The sequence below is a fragment of the Polistes fuscatus genome, unplaced genomic scaffold (genome assembly GCF_010416935.1).
Source record: "Polistes fuscatus isolate 324 unplaced genomic scaffold, CU_Pfus_HIC Scaffold7, whole genome shotgun sequence".
Lineage (NCBI taxonomy): Eukaryota > Metazoa > Arthropoda > Insecta > Hymenoptera > Vespidae > Polistes > Polistes fuscatus.
Window position 1 is genome coordinate 7400133 of NW_025113151.1, and position 22137 is coordinate 7422269.

Here is a 22137-nt window from a genome sequence, read left to right on the forward strand (position 1 = left end):
GGAAGGGGTAGTCGATCGATAGGCGCAATGTGTTTACGCCATCCGGTCGTGTCTGATGCACCCGATGTGATTCTCGTTAAACTCGCGTGTCCCTACTGGCAACCCGGCAAATTCTGCACACGAATATGCCCGAATCAGGCGCGGTGCATTCGACTCTCCTCTCTTCTCCTCTCCCTTCGTCACGCCCTTCTTCTTCGGTACGTGTCGTCTGTGTCCCTTTCAGTGTTTTCAGCTTTGTCTCTCTATCCATCTCTCTGTCTCTCTTCTTTTTTTTTTTCCTATTTTTTGTTTTTTTGTTTTATCCGCATTCGTTTTCGAGAAAAAGAGGGGAAAATAAAAGAGGAGGAGAAGAAAAAATGTGACATTTGGACGATTGTTACGGATTAAATCCTAGTACGATTAGAAAGGAAAAAAAAACAAGAAAGGGAAAGAAATGAATTGGAAAAATATCGAAAGATGATTATCTTAGATCGATGTCGGTTGATAACGCATATTTGTAGTCGGTTAAAAAGTCAGGCCGTTAATATCGAAATTAATGTATCTCTCGATTCGTTGGGTTATCAAGTATAAGAGTGAAATGACAATTTTGTAGATAAAATTCCAAAGGGTATCGTGACACGTGACAGTGACGTTTATTTGATCTCCCAATGTAACGAAAAAGGGTTTGTGGAAATTGTTGAAAAGTTTCGAATCGTGTGTATTGCGTTACCAACATATACGCAACGCGACAAATACCCATAAACGTTTTCGTCGTATGGTTACTATGTCGAAAGTACCGTAACGGAAAAAGAGTAGAATTTTCGTTGGGCTATATGTATATCTCTAGGTAGGATATATGTATCGAAAAAAAGAGAATCGATCGATCGAGTTGAGGAAAAAAAGGATGAGAAAAAAAAGAAGTAAAAGCACCGGGAGCCATCGATGAGTTTGGTTGGCTGGATGGTTGGTTGGATGGTTGGATGGTTGGTTGGTTGGTTGGTTGGTTAGTCCAAGGATGATTCCCGCATACCATGTGTCTCCGCGTATTTCCAAGCATTGTCGGTTAACAATGAAACAGTTACGGGACGCGTTAACGGCGTCCATTGTCTAGCTCTCTAGTGACAAGGGCAAAACGTTCGCACACAATGGCATCCTCATACGTCTGAATACGCGTGATACAGAGCGTACGTGGATATCACGGGAAATACGCGCTTCTTTCTCTCTTTATCTTCATCTTTATCTTTATCTAGATCTCTCTTTCTATTTCCTCCTACGGAAAATCCCTTTCCCCTTTCCTATCTTCCGAACATCCTAACGATCATCTCCGCGTTCACGAAATTCTACCCACCCCCTAGGGGGGAATACAAAAAAATAGAAAATAAAAATACAAAATTAGAAAAAAACACAAAGATACGGGGATACGTTTTTATTTATTTGCATCAGGATTGCGTCGGTATTGCGTCAGGCTCAATCTTTGTCTATGCTTTTATTTGATCGTTTGAAAAACCTTTCTCTTTTTTTATTTGCGTTATTTTATTATTTATTTGCATCGGCATTGGTGTCGGGATTATAATTAGGATTTCTTTTTTATTTTTTTATTTTATTTTCAAACCTTTAATGATTATTATTTTTTTTCAATCGAGACGAAATGCAATAAAGTTGCAAAGATAAAGTAAAGAAGTGAGAATTCGATTTTATTTATTTTCCATCCCTGAGGTAAGAGATTGAATCTTTTAAAATCGAAACGTCCTTCGTCCTACCTCTTTATCTCTTTCTATAGATATATATATATATCTTTTCAGTTTAACGCGTTAATCCGAAAACGGTTATTAACTTCGACATAAACCTTCGATTCTGGCAGCTCAATTTTCCAAGTGAACTTTTAGTTTCTTTTTCTTTTATCCGCATACCCTCTCTTCTTCTCTCTCTCTCTCTCTCCCTCTCTCTATCTGACCTGAACTTTCAACGAAACTTTGCATTCGGTATTTCGAATAGAGAAAAATAAAGAAAGAAAGAGAGAGAACTGACTTAGTATTACTTCGCAAATCGTCCGACCTTAATTCGATCTAACTACTTGAGTTACGAAGACGAAAAGGAAATTCGGTGTTGAGTTTTCCGTTTGGTTTGTTCCATTTATTATTGGTGCTTTATTCTTCCATAGAAATTAAAATGAGGAAAATGAAATTGAAAAAGAAACTATCGATAATATAACGAATATTATATTATTTTAGCGCAAAAATATTTGTTTTCTCGATGAAATGTTCATTTAAATCGATTCGCGTTTAATTTTCCCTTCTTCATTTTCGTATTTCAATTATGTTACTTTTTTTTGTTTCTAATTTCTAAGGAGCAATTTGTAAAATAAATTGTTAGTAGTATAGATAATGATCGGTGTTGGCTTGGGTGTATAAGTCAACTCTAGTATTTCAGAAGCTTCCGTAAGGTGTCACGTGAAATCGATTTGCAAATAAGGTAAGGTTGAAGGAGCCCCGTCGTGTATACCTGTCTAGCATGTAGAGAAGTAGTTCCACGTCATTCGTCTTAGATTTAAGGAGGGTTAGTACACTCTAGTAAAGGAGTGGATACCAACTAGTAGCAACACTAGCGAGGCAAACAGCCAGTAAGAGTAGTAGCAGTACCACCAGTAGTTCTACCCTCGTTTCTGTCTCTTTCAACCATTGTCTCCACGAGCTCCGTTGTTTCGCCTAAATCACCACTGCTGGTAGTACAAAAAGAGAGAGGGAGAGAGAGAGAGAGAGAGAGAAACAGAAAGAGGAAGGTTAGCTTCTTCTCCGTCTAACTCCTCGAATTCGACCCTTTTTACGACACGAATCCCAGATTCGTGCACCTATCTTCTCTCTTTGTTTCTTATTCTCCCTGTGTATATACTCCTCTTCAGAGAACTGACCGACTTATCGTTAACGATATCGTTCCCTCGAAACCTGGTTTCTTTCGAACTATAATTTTCTATCTTTTCGTTCATTCGTTCGTTCCTTTTATTCTTCTTCCTGCTTCTATGTTCCATACAACTTGAACTAATTTTAATCTCAAATTATTATTATAAGTACATGTGTTTGTATTTTTAATTAGTATAATTTTTTTTTATGAAGTTCGATCGTATTTCCATTTTTGTCTTTCTTTCTTTGTCATTTTTGGTATTTATTACTCTTGAAGACGGTAATTGGATGTTTTATTTACACCACGTTGCTCTGTTGCAATTCACTATAGTTGAAGTATTCTCTTACTTTCTTTCCCTTTTCTCGAAAGGAGTCGAGTCAAGCATAATAAATATCGACTTAGGTTGTCTCCCCTTTCCTTTCCTTCTCTCTCTCACTCTCTCTCTCTTTGTCTCTCTTTCTCTTTCTCTTTCTCTTTCGGGTTCATTTAACGTGCCGGCATGAAGGGCCATCCTAACATTTAAATACCAAAGTATCTGCCAGGGCTGGTGGGACTCCCTTTAATGCTTTTCCTCTTCTAGGTGTCTTAGAATATACCAACCTTACTCTTACTACTATTACTACTACTACTACTACTACTACTGTTACTATTACTAATACTATCGTATTCTCTCATTCTTGAAGAGAAGTCCTCCTGCTCGTGGGATTTATGCAGCAACGTCCTGCGGCAATGCAGCCGCTCGTTTTACTACCTCGTCGCCCTATCACCCTATAGTTGGTAGCACCCACCATAGCAACCAACAAGACCCATATTTTCTTCCTGTCTCTCTAACTGGGGAGGAAACGGAGTAAGATAGCCAAAGAGTGAGAAAGATAGAGAGAGAGAGAGAGAGTTTGTCTCAAGAAAGGAGGTAACTTCGACGATTTTCCCTACTTGCTTCCTCGTTTCTCTTGGTATTAACTCTTTCCTTAGAATGCCTGAGATAGTAGTCTGGTATCGTTAAGAAACTGTTTCCACTCATTCTATCTTTCTTATTGTATCTTTATTTTATTATCTTTTGATCCATTATGTTTGTATATCTATACTTTTTTGTTATCTTGATTAGAAAACACCAGACCATAAAATATTTTATCACCTATCACCCTAGAGTACGTAATATCCATCTTAGAAACCTAGACCAATATTTTATACTTGTCTCTTTTATAGGGGAAAACAAAATAGAATTTGTCTCGCGAAAATAGACGACGCCTATTAACTCTTTTCTTTGGAGTATTTAATAGTAATCTATCGTTGATAATCTTCAGGGCTGATTTTTTTTATTTTAACGGTGTACCAACAATTTTCTTCATTTTTAATTTTATTTACGTTTATCGATTTATTTTCCGGATGAAAAATTGATCATAGGTTTTATATTCGTCAGAGCCAATTTTTGGGAGGATTTTAAATCAAATTTTCGCCTATATATGCGATATTGAATAAGTTCGATTGATTCGAATGAATTTTTTTCTTTATCGCATTGAATCTTTTTTGTTCTTTCTTCTTTTTTTATCTATTCTATCTGTCTATCCATCTGTCTTTACGTTCGTCTCGGTTAGAAGGTAGGGAAGATAAAGGCAGCTAGACCGAGGAATATTTTATTAATTCTTAAGGGAAATTTATGCGAATACATTTGCGTAATCATAAATGATTAAATAAACACGGCATTCATGTAAATTCTATGCTAATATACTTGTGGTACGTCAAATTTCTATTTCCTTTTATGAAGAAAAATGGATAATTTTAGGATAGTCCTTTCTTGAATCGTTAGTATTATAAAAGTAAGAGAGAGTAAGTACCCGTAAGTAAGTATGTACATTGTATATTCAAGGGGTTGAAATTGTTCGCATCTCTTTTTTTTCTCTCTCCCTTTTTCTTTTTTTTTTTTTTCTCTATATCCTTCTATCTCTTTCTCGGTCGTTACTTCCTCGTTACCGAATTTTCGCAATATTCCTCGAATGTTGCAGCACCGAGGAAACGGTTCAGTTAGATCTCCTTTCGCGAAACGACATTTGCATTTGGCAGCATCTGCGAAAGAAGGATCGTACGATTTATCATGAAAGAAAAACACGTCCCGGATTATTTCATTTATTTTCCTCGTTTCCTCTCTCTCTCTCTGTCTGTCTGTCTGTCTTTCTTTTACTCCGAACGACTTTCGTAGATTCTTGTTCAGACTCTCGAAGGGGGGAGAGAGGAACGCAGTTATAAAAAGTTTCGTGTGTAATTGGACTCGATATTGCCATTTGCGTAGCCGGTTATCGAGAAAAGGTTTTCAGAGTTTGCGATAAAATTATGAGATGTAGGAAAAAAGAAAGAAGAGGGGGGAAAAAAATGAAGGAGAAACAAAAAAAAAAGAAAGAAAAGAACAAGAAGGAAAGGAATGGAAAAGAAAACGAATTTTTCCTTTCAAAAGCAACGTGAGAGATATTAAAGTCAGAACACACGTAACGTGAAATCCTTCCGACTGATCCCACGGATACTGTTTTTATCCTGGGATACTCATGAGAGACTCGGTTCTAGGATTTACCTCGGACACTCGGCTGAATCGTTTTCAAGTGGTTCTACATCCTTCTTCTTCTTCTTCTTTATCTTTTTCTTCTCTCGTGATATTCATGACAATAAAATGAAAAAAGGAAAAAAGAAAAAAATCAAATGTAAAAACAATCGTACCTATACACGCCTTCGAACATTTTATTTTCTTCTATTTTAACGATTCGAATCGATCAAATTTGTCACATTTCAAATCATCGATCAATCTTTCTTTCTTTCTTTTTTTTTTTTTCCACAAAGCTCGTTGATACCTTTTATTTATCTAAAACAAAGATAAAAATAAAAGTAAAATGAGGGAAGGAAGATACAAAGAGAAAGAGATACTCGATTGCAACGAAGAGGAGCTAGTATATAAATGGGACTCCGGTGTCCTCGCGAAGCCAGAGATTTCCCTCAGGTTTTCAGGAATACGAGAGACGTTTGACGTACGTGTTACGAGAACGTTCTGTTCCCTTGTGATATCTTACCCCATCCATATATATATATATATATATAGGTATGTATAACAAGGTTGGTCAGAGCCAAGATGCAGTTTGCATTGGCCATTCCGAGAAAAGTCATCCCTGTCGTGTAATAATTGGTACGATAGTACGACAACAAGAATAACAAGTAGTAGACAACAACAAGTAGAAACGTAACAACGATGAACTCTTTCTATTAAACGTAACGACACACTAACGAAAGATTATCCTATTTCTTGTATCGCTCACGTACGCTCATTATCTTTAAGAGATCGTCCAATTGATCTGTCATTTTCTCAAAAAAACAAAAGTAAAGAAATACAAAATAAACAAAATAAAATGAAAATAAAAAGGAAAGAGAAAGATAGATAGATAGATAGATAGAGAGAGAGAGAGAGAGAGAGAGAGGAAGATAAGATTTATCGTTTTACACGCTCGGGGATAAAGATTTTTGTTTTAAAACAATATCTTTTTTTTTTTATCTTTGCTGAAAGCCGTCTCAACGAAATCGGAGCCTAAAAGAGAAGAAAAAAACAAGAGAGAGAGAGAGAGAAGGAGAGTGTCGGTGTTATTCTTCCAATATGCAGGAAAAACGAGCCCGAGGGGGAAGGGCGGGTATACAGTGTCGGTGGATGAGTGTACAGGGGTGGCTTTCAGGCCACGATACCACCCTACTGCCCCCAGGGACGTGTAAACACCGATGGCACTCGACGTCCTGTCAATCGACGACGAAGACGACCAAGAGAGACAGCGATATATATACCTTCAAACCTTCACGATATTTTTTCTCTCTCTCTCTTTCTATTTTTTTTTTATTTTCTACTTGTTTTGTCCCTATTTTTTAAATCTTACGGGGTTCGTCCACATCCTTCTCGCATTTCTTTCTTGAATTTCATGAACAATGAAGCCGATGGCTTCCTTTTTATTTTTCCTTTTTATTAGACCCTTTGTTTTCTCTCTCTCTCTCTGTCTCTTTCTTTTTCTCTCTTTTTTTCTCGCTGATTTTTATAGTTTATTTTTTATTTTTACGAGAAAGATAGTTTGAGATGGAAGAGATAATTTAGATGGAAATTTTGTACGATATCGAAGATATATCTTATACGAAGATGATTTATTATTTACGATAATTGTTGCTTAAAAACGAACAGTTGAAAGAGCTAATACTTTTTGCTTTTTAATTTTTATTTTTATTATTTAGAGAGAGAAAGAGAGAGAGAGAGAGAGAAAGAGAAGCGTTTATTTGATAGAAATTAATTAAATCACGTCATACTCGATTGCAATACAAATCTTCGTTTAAGACGAATGATAAGAGAAGTCGTACGATTTATTTAGAAACAAATTACCATCCCCTTTCGCAAACCATTCTTCCGCGTATTTTGATCGTTTCTTAAAGTAAAAGCGATAGAAAAAGAGATTCATTAGTTCTCATTATTTCTAATATAATATTTCACTGAAAATTGAAACAACTCAAACAACAAGGTGTAATTAATGGGAACGTTTTCATTGTTTTTCCTCTTGACACAAGTAGCAATAAAATAGATGAATTTCATATTCGTCACTGGTAACGTCGATTTATTTTCATTCATCCAAATAAAAGAGAAAAAGAGAGAGAGAGAGAGAGATAAAAATAAAATTAAAAATAAAAATAGAAATAAAGAATGCGAGTAGAAAGAGGACAAAAGGTTCCTCGTTGAATTTTCACAAATCGACAGGAAATCTAAATTTCCCGTAACGTGATCCCGAGCGTAGGATCGACGTGCTATCAAAAAAAAAAAAAGAAAAAATAAGAGCGAAAGAGGGAGGGAGAGGAGAGAGGGATGGGGAGTGTTAGTAATTAAAAGGTCGAATCCAACGATAAAATTTGGCTGGCAAAAGTGTCTCGGTCCGAGCGACAACAATGTATAAAATGACAGAGCAATTGTATGCGCGTGTGTATACGTGAATATGAGAGTACCTGTGTATGTATGCATGCAAGCAAGCAAGCAAGCAAGCAAGCAAGCATGCATGCATGCATGCATGCATTAACGTATGTATTCGTGTGTGGTTGAACGCGAAGGTATCGCCGCGAAATCGCGCACGTTGATCGATTGACGTGACAACGTGCGTCGTTTTCGAAGGGTAAAAGAGGGCTATGTCTGTTGCAGGGTGATTCCATGCAAAAGGGCTCGCTCACCGTCGAAACGTTCCTGTTACTGTTACTGGTGTTGCTGTTGTTGTTGCCGGTGCTGCCACCAGTTTCGACAATACTCGATGGAAAAGCCAGAGGTGGAAGAGGAAGAGGAGTAGGAGGAGAAGTAGGAGGAGTAAGAGCCGGAGAAGGGGGTTCAACGGGAGGTGGGATTCTGTATTTTACGTTCTGTATTTTATAGCGAGCTACCCTGTGGATGAGGGCTTCCTAGTAGGGGTGTATACCCACTGGTGATAAGGTGATAAGCTCAAATGTATTGGCTCCCATCAAATCGCACGCTTTACTGTTATAGGCAACCCCATAACCGCCGATCGTTCTTTCCCCTCCCTTCCTCTTCCTAGATCGTCTATACTCTCTTCCGTTCTTCTCAATGAACGCTCTAGTACTCTCCTTTTGGGAAAAATATATTTTTCTAGGATATGTCTCCGCGCGTACAATACTTCATAAGTTAATCACACTTTTTCTCTTTTTATTTTTTCTCTCTCTCTTCCATTTAGTATACAGAAAAATAAGAAAATTCGTTTACGAATATCGATCATCGTTAAAGTTACATGTGTTTCGTTTTTTATTAAAAGTAGGCCAGGGTATTTTTTTGTTTTACTTTTCTTTTCCTTTTGGAATCGATTAATTCAACAAAATTACGTAAATATTCGTTTATTCGTAATCGTAATTGGAATATATTGATCTATCTAAAGATTTTTCTTCTCGTAAAAATTTGAATTTTACTTTTTGAAAAATAATATATCAACGATAATACTTGAGATCATATTTCAATCAAGCTTTACTATATTTTCTACGAACGCGCGAGCGCGTCGTGTACATGTTTAATTTATATTTAATGTTTACTCCTAATTTATATGCAATGTTTGTTAGTGTGGTGCATTGCATATTATACCAGGCTTATATCGAAAGTCATCTTGTTGATAAAAGTATTCCAACAATCGTTTCAACGGTGTTGTAGACGACGCATGATTCTGATTATGAGACAACCTTCCATACGCCCGTTGAAGTTTTATTTTTTTTATGGAGGACATATCAGAGAGAGGAAGAGCAGAGAGAGAGAGAGGGAGGGAGAGAGCAACGAGTTTTTTCTACAAAGATTCATAGCAGCGATGTACTAGCACGGAGAAAATTAAATTCCTGACCCTCCCCCCGCGTAACGATGCCTGGTGGGGATGTGAAATTGCAAATAAATTACGTTCAATCTTCATCATCGAGTGCGTGGGAGTGAGATAGGAGTAATAATGGGTAGGAAAGAGATAAAACAAGGGATAGGAGGGCAGGGGATGAAATATGAATAAAAAAATAAAAAAGAAAGAAAAGGAGAAAGGAAAGAAAAGAGGGTCAGGATAATTCTTTAAAGGATTTCAATTTTGTACAGTTTTGTTTTTCTTGTTTATTTTGCTCGGTTTTTAACCGATTATCTCGAACTACGAGACGAGATTAAAAAAGATACTTTTTATCTCCGCGTACCTACTCTTTATTTCGTTTAGTTTCGTTTACGAAAAAGCGTGTTCGCGTTATAAACGAAAGTTTTATAATTAGAAGCGTATTTTCTTTTTGTTATCGAAGTAAACGAGTAACTCGCGCTAGGATTCGGCGTACGGGGAAATTTTTAACGAATTTAAGCATATAACGCGTTGGTAGTTGGTATTGCGCGCGCGTGTGCGTGTGTGTGTTTTTTTACTTGTGAATAAATCTAGAAAAGGATTAAATTAATAGGAAAAATTTCGTGACCCTTAACGATAATCTTTTATTACGCATTTTATTTTTGTCCGATGACTTTAGCCGCAGAAAGGTTTTACCACTCGTTAATAGTAATGCGACTACAAATGAGATTACGGAAAGTTAATTATGGTATCGTAAAGGTAATCGTTCGACGTCGAAGTAAGTAAAATTAATAGTAATAGTACCAGTAATAATGACTTTTTCCAATTACTATTCGTCTTCTTTGAAGGGAAAGAAAGAAAAGAAATTAAAGAACAAGAAAGAGGAAAAAAAAGCAACGCGTTCGAGTGCAAGTATTTTATACGGGGTGTAAATAAAATAAGAAATATACAAAAATATCGTGAAATTTTCATCGATATAATTCGGATAACTGCGATTATTATTTTTAGTTTTATTTTAATCGAATTTTCGTAGGTTATAAGGGAACGGTGTTGTAAGCGTCGCATCGTAGCGATATACCAACCCCTAATAACAAAAAATAACATGCCAGTATTCTACGTAATTTTCAAGAACTTTCGAAACGAGTTTTGCTTCTTATTAAGATTCAAAATGAAATACGAAGCGTTGCTTGCACGACGGCTTATTCCTTCTAGTAGTATAGTGCCAACTCAACTCCATTGCCGAAGTTCCGTTACTCTTAGACTTTTTTCCAAGCCTTTCTTATCCCTTTTTTTTTCTTTTCTTCTTTTTTCTCGTTCCCTTAGTTATTTGCTTTCTTCTTTCTCTTCCCCTTTTTTTCCTCTTTTCCTTATTCGCCGAATCCATAGAGGAAAAATAACGATTTGCATAACCGTTCGATTTCGCGAGGCAGCATATTGAAAGAAACAAAAAGGAAGAAAAAGAAAATAACAAAATAAATGTAAAAAAAAGAGGAAGGAAGAAAGAAGAAATAGAAGATATAGAAGAAGAAGAAGAAGAAGAAGAAGAAGGAAAGATATTTCACAGGAATGGAAAGGTTTCTTCGTTCTTTCGTTCGAGTCGATTTAACTGTACGAGTTTTCTTACAACGAAAAGAAGGAGCCGCCGACGTGTAGAAATTCTGTGCGGCATTGATAAGTATTTACTGCAGTCCCTATGCAACTCTTTTTCTTCCAACCCCTCGTACACGTAGGAACATTCCTCTTTTACTACCACTGTTACTCTTATTTTCTCTCCTTTTTCCTCCTACTACTATTACTACCAGAGAACTCTACCTTTATGCTTCTCTTCTTCTCTCTTTTTCTTTCTCATTTCGTCTTTCTCATCCAACTCCTACCAATCTCCACCACCCTCCACCTCGGAAAGGGGGTAAAGCTTACTACTAACTTTACACCCCCTATAACTCGTTGGAACTGTTATCGCCTCGTTCTGTACCGGGTGTCCTCGTTTCCGCAATCGCTTCAGCATTTGCTCGCTCAGTTACTTTAGAATCAGGTGTTAGTGTTATACGAGTCTTGCGGATACCAGTCTGCATGTAAAATTGTCTTTCTACGACTTAGTTCAAAGAGAGAGAGAGAAATAGAAGTAGATAAGAAATCAAAGAAGGTATGGGAGTAAGGAAAAGACAAGGGGATGGAAGGGTGAATTAATATCGACCTTCGGTTTGCACTTAGCAAAAGGATTTCGAAGAATGTCGCAACAATCTCGGCCCGTTGCCCGTTTTATCTTTTTTTTTCTTCTTTTTTTCTTTTTTTTTTCTTCGCGATGGAGAAAGAAGCAGCAGCATTTCCTAGCTAAACCGAGCAGCTCTAACTTTACGAGCTTTCTCGAGAACGCGGAAAGTGACGCGTTTTGTTCGAAAGTCCTTTAGAAATTGGTTCCTGGCCAAGTGCCATACATTTTTATTTTTTTTCTTCTTCTTCTTATTCTTCTTCTTATCCTCTCTCTCTCTCTCTCTATATTTAAATGTCTTTCGAAGGACGTTACCGTCGTTTTCCGGTAATTAACGAGTCCCTGCCAAACGTTCTTTCTTTCAATGATCTCTCTTTCTCTCTCTTTCTTTCTTTCTTTCTTTCTTTCTGTCTTTAGATAACGAACGACGAGACGATTAGGATCCTAATGGAAGGAGAATATTCACTATTGATAGTCGTAGATTCTGTTGAAGGTTTAGAGAATGTGGAATTGGTAGTCTCGCAGTTAGCCCGCTTTCGAGAATATTATTTCATCTTCAGTCGATCGTTAGTACCGATCGTCAGCACTTCTCTTTCTCTCTCTCTCTCTCACTCTCACTCTGCATAGTTCTAATACTATCACCGTTGGTGATACCACTACTACGAAGACAAAAGCTATATCCTATTAAGGAAGGATCTTCTATCCCTGTGATATCTTCTACTACGATGGAGATTGCACACCGTTACATATACGGAACATGCTTGTTAGCTACCTTACAACGTACCATCTACGGGACCATTTCAAATTCCACATCCTCTATTCACGTTTTATATGATCTAATCGATCCAACTAGACTTTGATATATCAATCGATTACGGCTTTACTTTTTTTTTTACATATTCCTTCGGTTCGTCTTTTCTTTCATTTTTATTTATTTAAAATTTATTTCGCATTTATATTTCAGAATGAATTTAGAATTTCAAAGAAAACGATGCACTAAATCTAGATCGGAACAATATACATGGATCGTAACGTTTTTGTTTTGTCTTTTTTTTTTTTTCCAACAACCAACAATTTCCCAGTTTGCTAGAAACTTCGGAAAAAAAGAATAGATCGAACCTTGGGAAGAAGTTTGTTACTGGCAGGTAACTGACCGAGAAAGAAAGTGGCAGAAGCAGAGCGTCGAGATCTCTGACAATTTGTCTCATCCCCCTGTTTTTCTTTCTTTCTTTCTTTCTTTCTTTCTCTTGCTCTCCTTTTTCCGTGGGCCGTTTTCTCTATCCGTTTCTTTCTTTCTTTTACCCTCTCCTTTCCCACCCCATTTCTTCTCTTCTCTCTGTTTCTCTAGTCATTCCTCCCCTGCTTTAGCAGAGGGTAGTGCTTATCGATCCAGCAAGCCCTTCGGAGGGTGTGGTTGTGTTACTCGGCGCCGTGATGCCTTCCTCCCTTTCTCCTTCCCTTCTTCCACCACCCCTTTCTCTCTCTCTCTCTCTCTCTCTCTCTCTGTAGTCTGCTTTTCTTCCTTTCACTACTACACAACTACGAACGTTTTCGGCACGTGCTTATGACTCGCGTGTACACTCTACGAATTAGTTACGGTACGTTAGGATCTTTCTACTTCTATTTTTCCTTTACCATCTTTTACATTTTGATCTCTGACATATAACGTTTCATAAATTATCATGAAAAATACATGATATTAATTTTGAACGTCTAAGACGTGTTTTCGACGTTAAGTATAATATATATATAACATTTCTTTCTTTTTCTTTTTCTTGTATTTTTTGTTTTCTGTTATTCGACAATGTCACGATAGAAGTGATGAATTTTTATCTTTTTTTTTTTCCTATTCACGCGAAAGATACAGTAACGGCACTTTTTGATTATACAAAGACTGCACTTTGTTGCATCGATGCATGTAAATAGTTCAATTTTTATTTCTTTTCTTTTATATATCTTTTTTTTTCTTTTTAATATAAACTAGCAACGAGAAAGAGAGAGGGAGAGCGAATTTTAAAACGATGAAAATACTTCGGGGAATTCCTTCCGATTGATTCTTCGATTACGCATCCCCCTTTTTAGCTCCTTCTTCCTTTTTTTTCTTCCCTTCTATATTTCCCGTGTTATATTTGTATTTATATTCGTGTTTATATGTTCGGCACGTTACAAATTCTCCCTTGGGAATCGAATATGAATGATCATAGTGAGCGTGTAATTACAGCTGCAATAATTACGGATTAGAGTCAGTAATTACAATCAATATGCCAATTCAAATTTAGTGGAACGTGCGAGTATGTATCGCGCAGTATGTATTTAACATGGAATAGCAATTAACGATAAAACAAACCAACAATGTAGAAAGGAAAATAGTGATATACAGTGAAAGAGAGAGAGAGAAAGAGAAAGAGAGAAATAGAAATAAAAAAAGGAAGAGATAGACAATGAGAGAATAAAAAAAAATTAAAAGAGAAACGAACGCGAGTCGATCCGAGCTATCGTTCAGTTAAATTTCGATTATTCGATTAATTGGACTCATCTAATTTGCGAAAGAAACTCATTAGATTCGTAAACGATTTACCGATTTATCGATTTTCTTTCTCATATATATATATATGAATTTATATACGTACACATTTACACGTAGAAGATAGAAAGACCAAAGTGATATTTATAAAGGCAATCTCGTAGAGTTCAGTGCTACTGAGTAAGTATAGAATCGTTCTCTAAGCTCAGAGATGAGGATTAAGGGCTGCGTTTAAGGGCTGTTTACGGTTTTGCGGACGACCCTGTATAAGCTGTGTGTACGCATCTATATATATATATATAGAAACTATATACATGTTAATACATATACATATATGAACGTTTGAAACTCACGAGAGGGCAGAGTTTGTGATACAAGAGTGTTCCGAGGTCTTGACTTGGTTACGGGAAGCTCAAAATCGAGAATACGAGGGCAACATGGCAAGAGGATAAACGTTCGCCATACATATGACTCGTGTGTGGCAGGTATACGAGCTAATATACAGCGTCTGTAATAATATGGAGTAAAGGACGATAAGGGTTTCTCGCCAACCCTATGATTAAACCTATCTTGTTTGCCCAGAATTGTTTTCTTGGATAAAGAAGAAAGCTTGATTAGAGATATGATAAAGAATATCTCATACGAATGAAAGATACGAAAATCATTTGTTTGTATCAAATATTATATGAAAGTATTCAAAATATTTCATTTATATTTCAATAAGTCAAAAACAATATTTGCTTATGCTTTATTTATAAATTAAATATATTTCTTATTATTTATTAATTTCAAATATGCAAACGGTAATTTAATTCGTATTTCCAAATTTCTTCATTCTCATATCTTATACGTTTGATTTTAGTTTTCTTTTGTATAAGTTCACTCGAGAACGATGATTAATTAATATCGTACTATTCTGGGGAGATGAGATATAGGTAAAGTTAAATCTCTTTATCATGTTCAAACCAATTTCTGATCTATCGATCTATCCAAACTTCAGTATAGAAGGTGGGATATAAAAAAGTTGGATCGAAGGAGAGAGAAAGAGATAGAGAGAAAGAGAGAGAGAGTAAGAGAGATGTGTAGGAGCTTACGACGTTGACTGTTATTAACCTCGTCAACAGGGAAATCCTTTAAGCCAATTTACGCGGCTAACTCGACCGCCTCCTAAACCTTACGTTAGTTTCCGAGAGCAAAGCTGATGGGTAATGACAAAAGAAGGTGCCTGGGACTAAGAGCTTGAAGATCCGGAAGGACCTATCTTTTGTTGCCTGTCTGCTGTCTCTCGTCACACAGTTTGCTACTATGGCAAGGACGATCAGGGGAAGGATGAGTTTTCAGTACCACCATTCCCATAACCATCTTCCTTCTCTCTCTCTCTCTTTCTTTCTTCCTCTTGTTCTCTTTCGTTCTTTTTACTTCAGGCCAATCCCAGTAGGCTATTAAAGACCAAGGACAGGGAAGAAATTCGACGGAAGGATTCACATTTACGAGCTTCGATCATCAATCTTCTTACACTTCGAGGGAAAAAGATGGGTAGGTTGTAGTAGGATAGTTTAGTAAAAGAAAAAGAAATAGAAAAAAAAAGAAACCAAAAAAATTGTACAAATAAAAAAGACGAGTAACCATCTAGACATTTTTCTATGATAACCTTACACATTCGGGATTGATCGAACGATTAGAAGATTTTTTATTTGTTTCGTTTAAACTCGAATTGATAGGGAGGGGATGGAATATAAAAAGAAAAAGAAATTCGATAAGAAAGGATGAATTTTAATTTGATTTTGAGACATTTGTTTGACTCGAAAGTAGTATAAAATGTAAAGAAACGTATCCTCGTATTTCTCTCTATCTATCTTTGTCTCTTTCTCGTCAAGAGTCTGGCTTTATTGACGATGAGAGAACGACAAAAAGCGAGGCACGAAATTGGAGGGAACGAGGATAAACTTCGTCTGAAACGAAAGAGAGAAAGAGGGATAGGAACTCCTATGCGAGCTTTGGATGCAGGAGAAATCCTTGTTGGACGTAGTTTCTACGAACGAAGCTTCGAGAACTCGATGAATTCGCGTTCATGAGCTAAAGTGTGAGAGTAAGAGAGCAGGAGATAGAGAGAGAGAGAGAGAGAGAGATAGGAAGTGGAAGAGAGGAAGCTGTCGTTCTCTCCAATGCACTGTGGTAACTTGGAACAAACTCTGATTGCTGCACGCGTACTCTCTTCTCTAGATAGTTATATAGAAGACCATCAGACTGCCATGTCTCTTCGTTAGATACTAACTCTATCTTTCTCTACAAAACTAGACAATTTGTTGATATAATATATATATATATTTTATATAAATTTTATATCGTCTAAGAGTTTAATTTTTATAGGAATTATCAATCGAGTTTATCATTATAAAATTCATCAAAATATTTGATTTAGAGTCATATATCTTTCATTCATCATTTTCTAAAGAAAGACAATATTTTAAAAGACTATACAAATATTTCTAATCGAAAATCAATAAATAATCGATTAAGATAATGAATATGTCTAAAAAAATAATTAGGGTATTAAATATATAAAAATTATGAAATAAACTGCCATTGGTTAGTTTTTTCGAGAATGTAGGTCAAAGGTATTTCTTAAACATCTTAATCTCTCTATATATTAATTAATCAATCGATTTTTATGATAGACGTATAATAAATGTCATTTATCTATATCTATCTTTCTTTATCTATTTATCTCTCTCTCTCTCTCTCTCTCCCTAGCTGTTAAGTTATCCTATCGCAGTGGGTCGATTCTCCATTACGATCGTCACTTCCTAGTCCACTAAAGCGAAGTACACAACGTTCTGGCAAAGGCTCCTTCGGAATCCCGTGACAGGATCCATTAGAAATGGTTTACTTAGGTCCACGAGGATTAGTTCCGACTCGAACTTCCATCCCTTTATCCTTCGTGGATTCTCGTATTATCGTCTCGATGATATCACCATTTCAACGCTTCAAAGATAAATTTCTTTTTCATGGAAAAATTCGAAGATCGGATGGACTGATTGATGACTTTAGTATAGAAAAGTCGCGAATGGGGGGGAGAGTGGGTGGGGTCAGGAGGGGTGAGGGCAAACTCGACGTTATCATTTTCGTCTTCGTCCTTCTCGTCGTCCTAGTCATTTTCATCTTTAGCTTTATCGGTTGTCTTCTTGAAGAGACATAGAGAGAGAGAGAGAATACTCATTGGCAAACTTCCTCGTCGACAAATTAGCCTCGATAGCGTAATAAGGCCTCAGCTTCATTGACACGAGACGAAGCAAAGGTTTCCAAGATGTGCTTTCTGAAGGAACCTCTTCCTCCCCTCTCTATTTCCCTATTTTCTCTCTCTCTCTCTCTCTTTTTCTCTTTCTATCTTCTTCTTTGTCAGTCTTAAGATGGTTGTATCGACAACAAAGCATCCTTTGGATCGTGGATTTATCCTTGTTTAACCAGGATCATGAGACTTTATCAAGGTATGTTGGAAAGTTGAACAAAAGAAAAAGTAGTGAAATGAAAGGGCTTTCTTTGGAAAAAAAAAGAAAGAGAGGAAAGAAAAGAAGAAAAATAATAATAATAATAATAAAAAATAGGCTTTTATATAAAAAAGAATAAAAAACTGCTTATTTAAAAAAAAAGAAAAGATACGTATACGCGAGTACGTATAATCCGTACGATATTGAAATCTTACGAACAATAATTTCTATTTCGTAGAAAAATCAAAGAAATTTTGATTGACCTAAATAAGGGACGATATGAAAAATGAATATAAAAAAGAATAAACATTTTCCCTGAAAGGGTTATCGTCGAGCCTATCAAATTGTCGCACTGCGGTTGTACCTAAGTAAAGGCTTTGGTAGGGCCCTGTCTGACCGGCTGACTATGAACAGGGCTCGACTACTTGCTTGAAGTAGCACGACGACGACGACGACGACGACGACGACGACGACGGCGCCGACGCCGACGACGACGACGCCCAGAAAGAGACAGAATGAGAAGGATGGCTAGCTTCGAATACCATTCCTTACGATTTTCTTCTTTTATTTCTTTCTCTCTTTCTCTTTTTCTCTCGCACTGTTTTGCACTGTCTTCAACCCTTATATTTTTCCTCTCTTTTCCATACCTTCATTCTATTTCCTTCTCATTTTTGCTTGTTCTTTTACTAGATTGCTCGTTCCTTTTTTTCTCTTTATTTTTTTCTTTTCATCTTTCTTATTCTCTCTCTCTCTCTCTCTCTCTCTCTAATTGTAAGTTTCTTATTCTTTCTATTTTTCTGTTACTTTCTCTCTCTCTCTCTCTCTCTTTCAAAATTTGTTTTTCTCTCTCTTTTTCATGCTTTTTATTAAATTTTCTATTTTTCTTTTTTCTTCTATACTATCGTACTACATCCTTCTCACTTTTGGCTTGTTCTTTTAACAAGATGACCCGTCTTTTCTCTTTCTGTTACTTTTTGTATTTTCAACTCTTTACATTTTCTTTCTTTCTCTCTCTCTCTCTCTTTCTTTTTCTCTCTTTTCCATACCGTAGTTTTATATCCTTCCTATTCGTGCTTGTTCTTTTATAAGATACATAGCTCGTGTTCTCCTTCTCTCTCTCTCTCTCACTCTCTTACTTGCTATCTTTTACTCTCTTTAAAAAAGTCTCTACTCGAGAATGCGAATACTGCAGTTTCAAGGGATATATGTGTGCCTCTGCACTTCAACTGTAAAATGATAAATTCCACGAATATCTCTGATCGGTTTTCCTGTTCCTTTTATTTCTTTTTTTTTTTTTTTCATTTCAAGAAGGAGGAAGGATAAAGGAAACAGATTGTCCTAGTGCCAGCGCCATTTTGTCCAAATCGAATATCCATGTCAAGTTAGTATCGTGAAACTTTATATTACTCATAACTAACACTATACATTGTCTCGTTCTCCTCCAAGCCATTTTATCGTTCGAATATCTATCCACCCGTTTATAAATGCTCCCTAAATTTCAAGATAATGGGTATTTAAGTATAGTTCACGACTGGAGTGTAAAATAATATGTTTGTAATCGGATTAAAATTAATATTGTTTATATATATATATATAATATAATACATAGTTCATAAATATTGTACATAATACGATAGCTTTTGGTAATTGCTGCTTTAGTTTTTAATGAAATTAAATTACAAGTAAAGGAAGAGAGAGAGAGAGAGAGAGAGACCTTAATTTTAGCGAGGATGTTGAGATTGAAGAAGAAAAAGGAGAAAGAGGAATAGAAGAAGGAGGAAAACTAAAGAGGAAGATAGAATGAGAGAGATCCATTAACGCCATTTTCTTCGCGTTAGCTCCAGCTCGTTTATGTCACCGATACGCATCTACGATCGCATAATACGATCGTTCTCTTTCCCGTATGGGAAGATACAAGCCAATTAAATTTTATCTATTAAGAATCTCTAAACAATATCACGTATACCATATCTATTTCCTTTTTCCTCCCTTTCCTTCCCCTTATTAACCAAAATAATCATGGTCAAATCTTTGTGGGGTACAGTTTTTTCTTGTTCTTTTTTTTTTTTTTATTTTCAACAAAATATGTAAATAAATAATTTTTTAAATACGAAACGCGCCAACGCGAAGCCCGTCGCGTTAAATTTACTCGAGTAAATTTATTTCGAGAAAATACCGCGTGTATAATATTTTTCTTTTTCTTTGAAAATAAAATCATTCTTGGTTGGAGGAAATAAATCGCCCTACGAGAAAGAAGATGTTTATATACCATATTACGACAAAGTATACACACGTACACGTATACACACATCTATAATATGGTAGTAGTAACACCCATGCTTTTTCTCAGGTGACAATTTTTTTTGGTCACGATCTCTGATCGGTTCTCAATAAATATCACATTCTCGTATACATATGGCAGTATATTTTTATATATCTCTATATATGTGTGCGTATACGTGTGCGGGTGAACATTTGCGGAAGCACGGTAACGTGTCTGCTTCTGGAATTTTTTCTTTTCTTTTTTCCGTGCAGCTTCAGGAGCAAACCTGAAAAGGAGAGAAAAGTAAGAAGGAAGAGTAGGAACAGGATCGGAGGATAGTCTCGTATAAGATGGCTTCATCAATCTTCGGCAAGGGGATGACGGTAACACCCGGAGGAGGAAACGTTCTCGCGGTTCTTTATCCATGGAAAACCTTCCCGTGGTATGCATTACGCTAATGCTAACGCAAGCTCTGTCTACGTCGATGAAATACAGCTAAGACGCTCACGGCCATTTCAAGTATTTCCTACATTCTTTCCTTCGATTTTTTCTTTTTTTTTTTCTATCAAAATATTCCTCTTCCGTTATACTTTTCATTCGATTTTATTACTTTACGTTATTTTCCTTTACATTTTTTTTTTATCCGTTATTTCCAATCGAACGATTTATTTGTTCGTATTATTTTATTCGTATCGCGCTTTTTTTTTTATTTAATTGGGTTGGCATAGTTTTTTACTTTTTGTTCGATTTTTTTTTTTTTTTCATCGAGTTTGCATCGTTTCATTTATATTACATTTTATCGTTTCAATTTTGATCAAATGTACGGGCTTGGTTTTTATCATTATCGTAATTACAATTTGTTCTGTATTAAATATATTTTTTCTTTAATATCGGTACTTCTCTCAATTGCCATTTTTTTTGTTGTTCCTTCTTTATCCGAAGAAAAGAACTTCAACTCGAGTTTGCAATGTAACGCGTTAATATCACGATCAACGAGGATAAATATTTAATGAGCGCAGACGAGTAAGCTCGGCATCCTCAGTCCATTTGCATTTTAGATTTCACTGAAATTCCAAAGAGAACGTCAGAGACGGAAAGAGAGAGAAAGAGAGAAGCAGAGACAGAGAGAGAGAGACAGAGAGAGAGAGAGAATCTTTCTCTAGGCCTTCCGGGTAACGCTATTAGCGTGAGAGTCGAGTGATTTATACTCGCTTTGGTATAATTAGTCGCACTTATATACAACCGCGTCCTCCTCCACCCCCTCCCCAATCTCCTCCCCCATCTCATCCTCCACCCTTTCCTCCACCTACTCTTCCACCTTCTCGTCGTCGTCGTCGTCGTCGTCGTACAGTGTTTTGCGGGATTCAAATCCACGTTTCACCGTAATATTCTCTTAACGATGTTTCCTACGAATTGATACGTCGTTTTAATGAGTATTACACGTGCCTCTCTCTTCGCGTCGCTTATATTAGACACACATTAGATATAATGGATATCTCGTAAATGTTCAACCATTTTTCCCTTTTCTCTTTCATCTAATTGATCAATTTTATCTACCTGGTTATTTAATCGTTACAATGATACGAACTAACAAGTTTTTTTGTAAATATACAAAATTTTTGTCTATCAAATTATTTGACGATAAATTGTGATACATATTTTCGAATGGCACGTGTCGTTTCATCGAATCATTTGATTAATTATCGTTAATAAAATATTAACGACAAACCCATTTTGGAACGTTTGTTAACACAAATTTATCTTACAATAAAATAATTCTTCTTGTCACGCAAAAAACTCTATTAGATCATTTAACAATATACGATATGTAAAACGAACTTACGATGGGAAGGATTGGAAAAAAATAAAAAAAACATCCCATCCATTAAATATAACAAGAATAATCATTTAAGTTAAAAATTCTGAACGACGTTGTGGAGCTCAAAAAAAAAAGAGGAAAAAAAAGAGGAGTGGGGCGGAAAAAAATTGTAATCACTATGTAAAATCTGGGGAAACGAACGATACATGCACTAACAGTTTCGTGAACAGTATTAAACGAGTTGTAAGCATTGTGTAACGAACCAACGAGCCATCGTCGAAATCCCTTTTTTGTTCGGCTAACGATCCATTAAACAAGACTCAACGTTATCGCAACGTATCGATCTTCCTCTTGTTTCTCTTCCACAACCATTTTATCCCGATGAATTTTACGCGATTTTCGATCGCCGATACGATAGCACAATTTCAAGGAGGAAAGGATAGGAAATAATACAACGACGAGAACGTCGACAAGGAAGGATGATGCTGGTGGTGGTGGTGGTGGTGGAGGTGGTGGTGATGGTGGTTGTGGCGGTGGTTGCTCTTGGGGTTCAATTGGGGGTTCGGTCGAGAATGGGCTGAGTCGAGGAGGGTGAATGGTAGTAGGATGAGTT

The 22137-nt window shown here is 36.3% G+C and overlaps 1 protein-coding gene across 2 annotated transcripts in view; it reads left to right on the forward strand.

The window, feature by feature from the left end:
* Nucleotides 1–22137, forward strand: part of LOC122524340 (ubiquitin-related modifier 1) — a 62320-nt gene that overhangs the window by 37341 nt on the left and 2842 nt on the right. Inside the window, exon 5 of one of the 2 annotated variants that reach the window (XM_043646521.1) lies at nt 8069–8258. The exons of the other annotated variant lie outside the window; for it this stretch is intronic. Within the exon in view, the coding sequence (XP_043502456.1) occupies nt 8069–8258 (190 nt within the window). The remainder of the gene's footprint in view (nt 1–8068; nt 8259–22137) is intronic. 2 annotated transcript variants of the gene reach the window in all.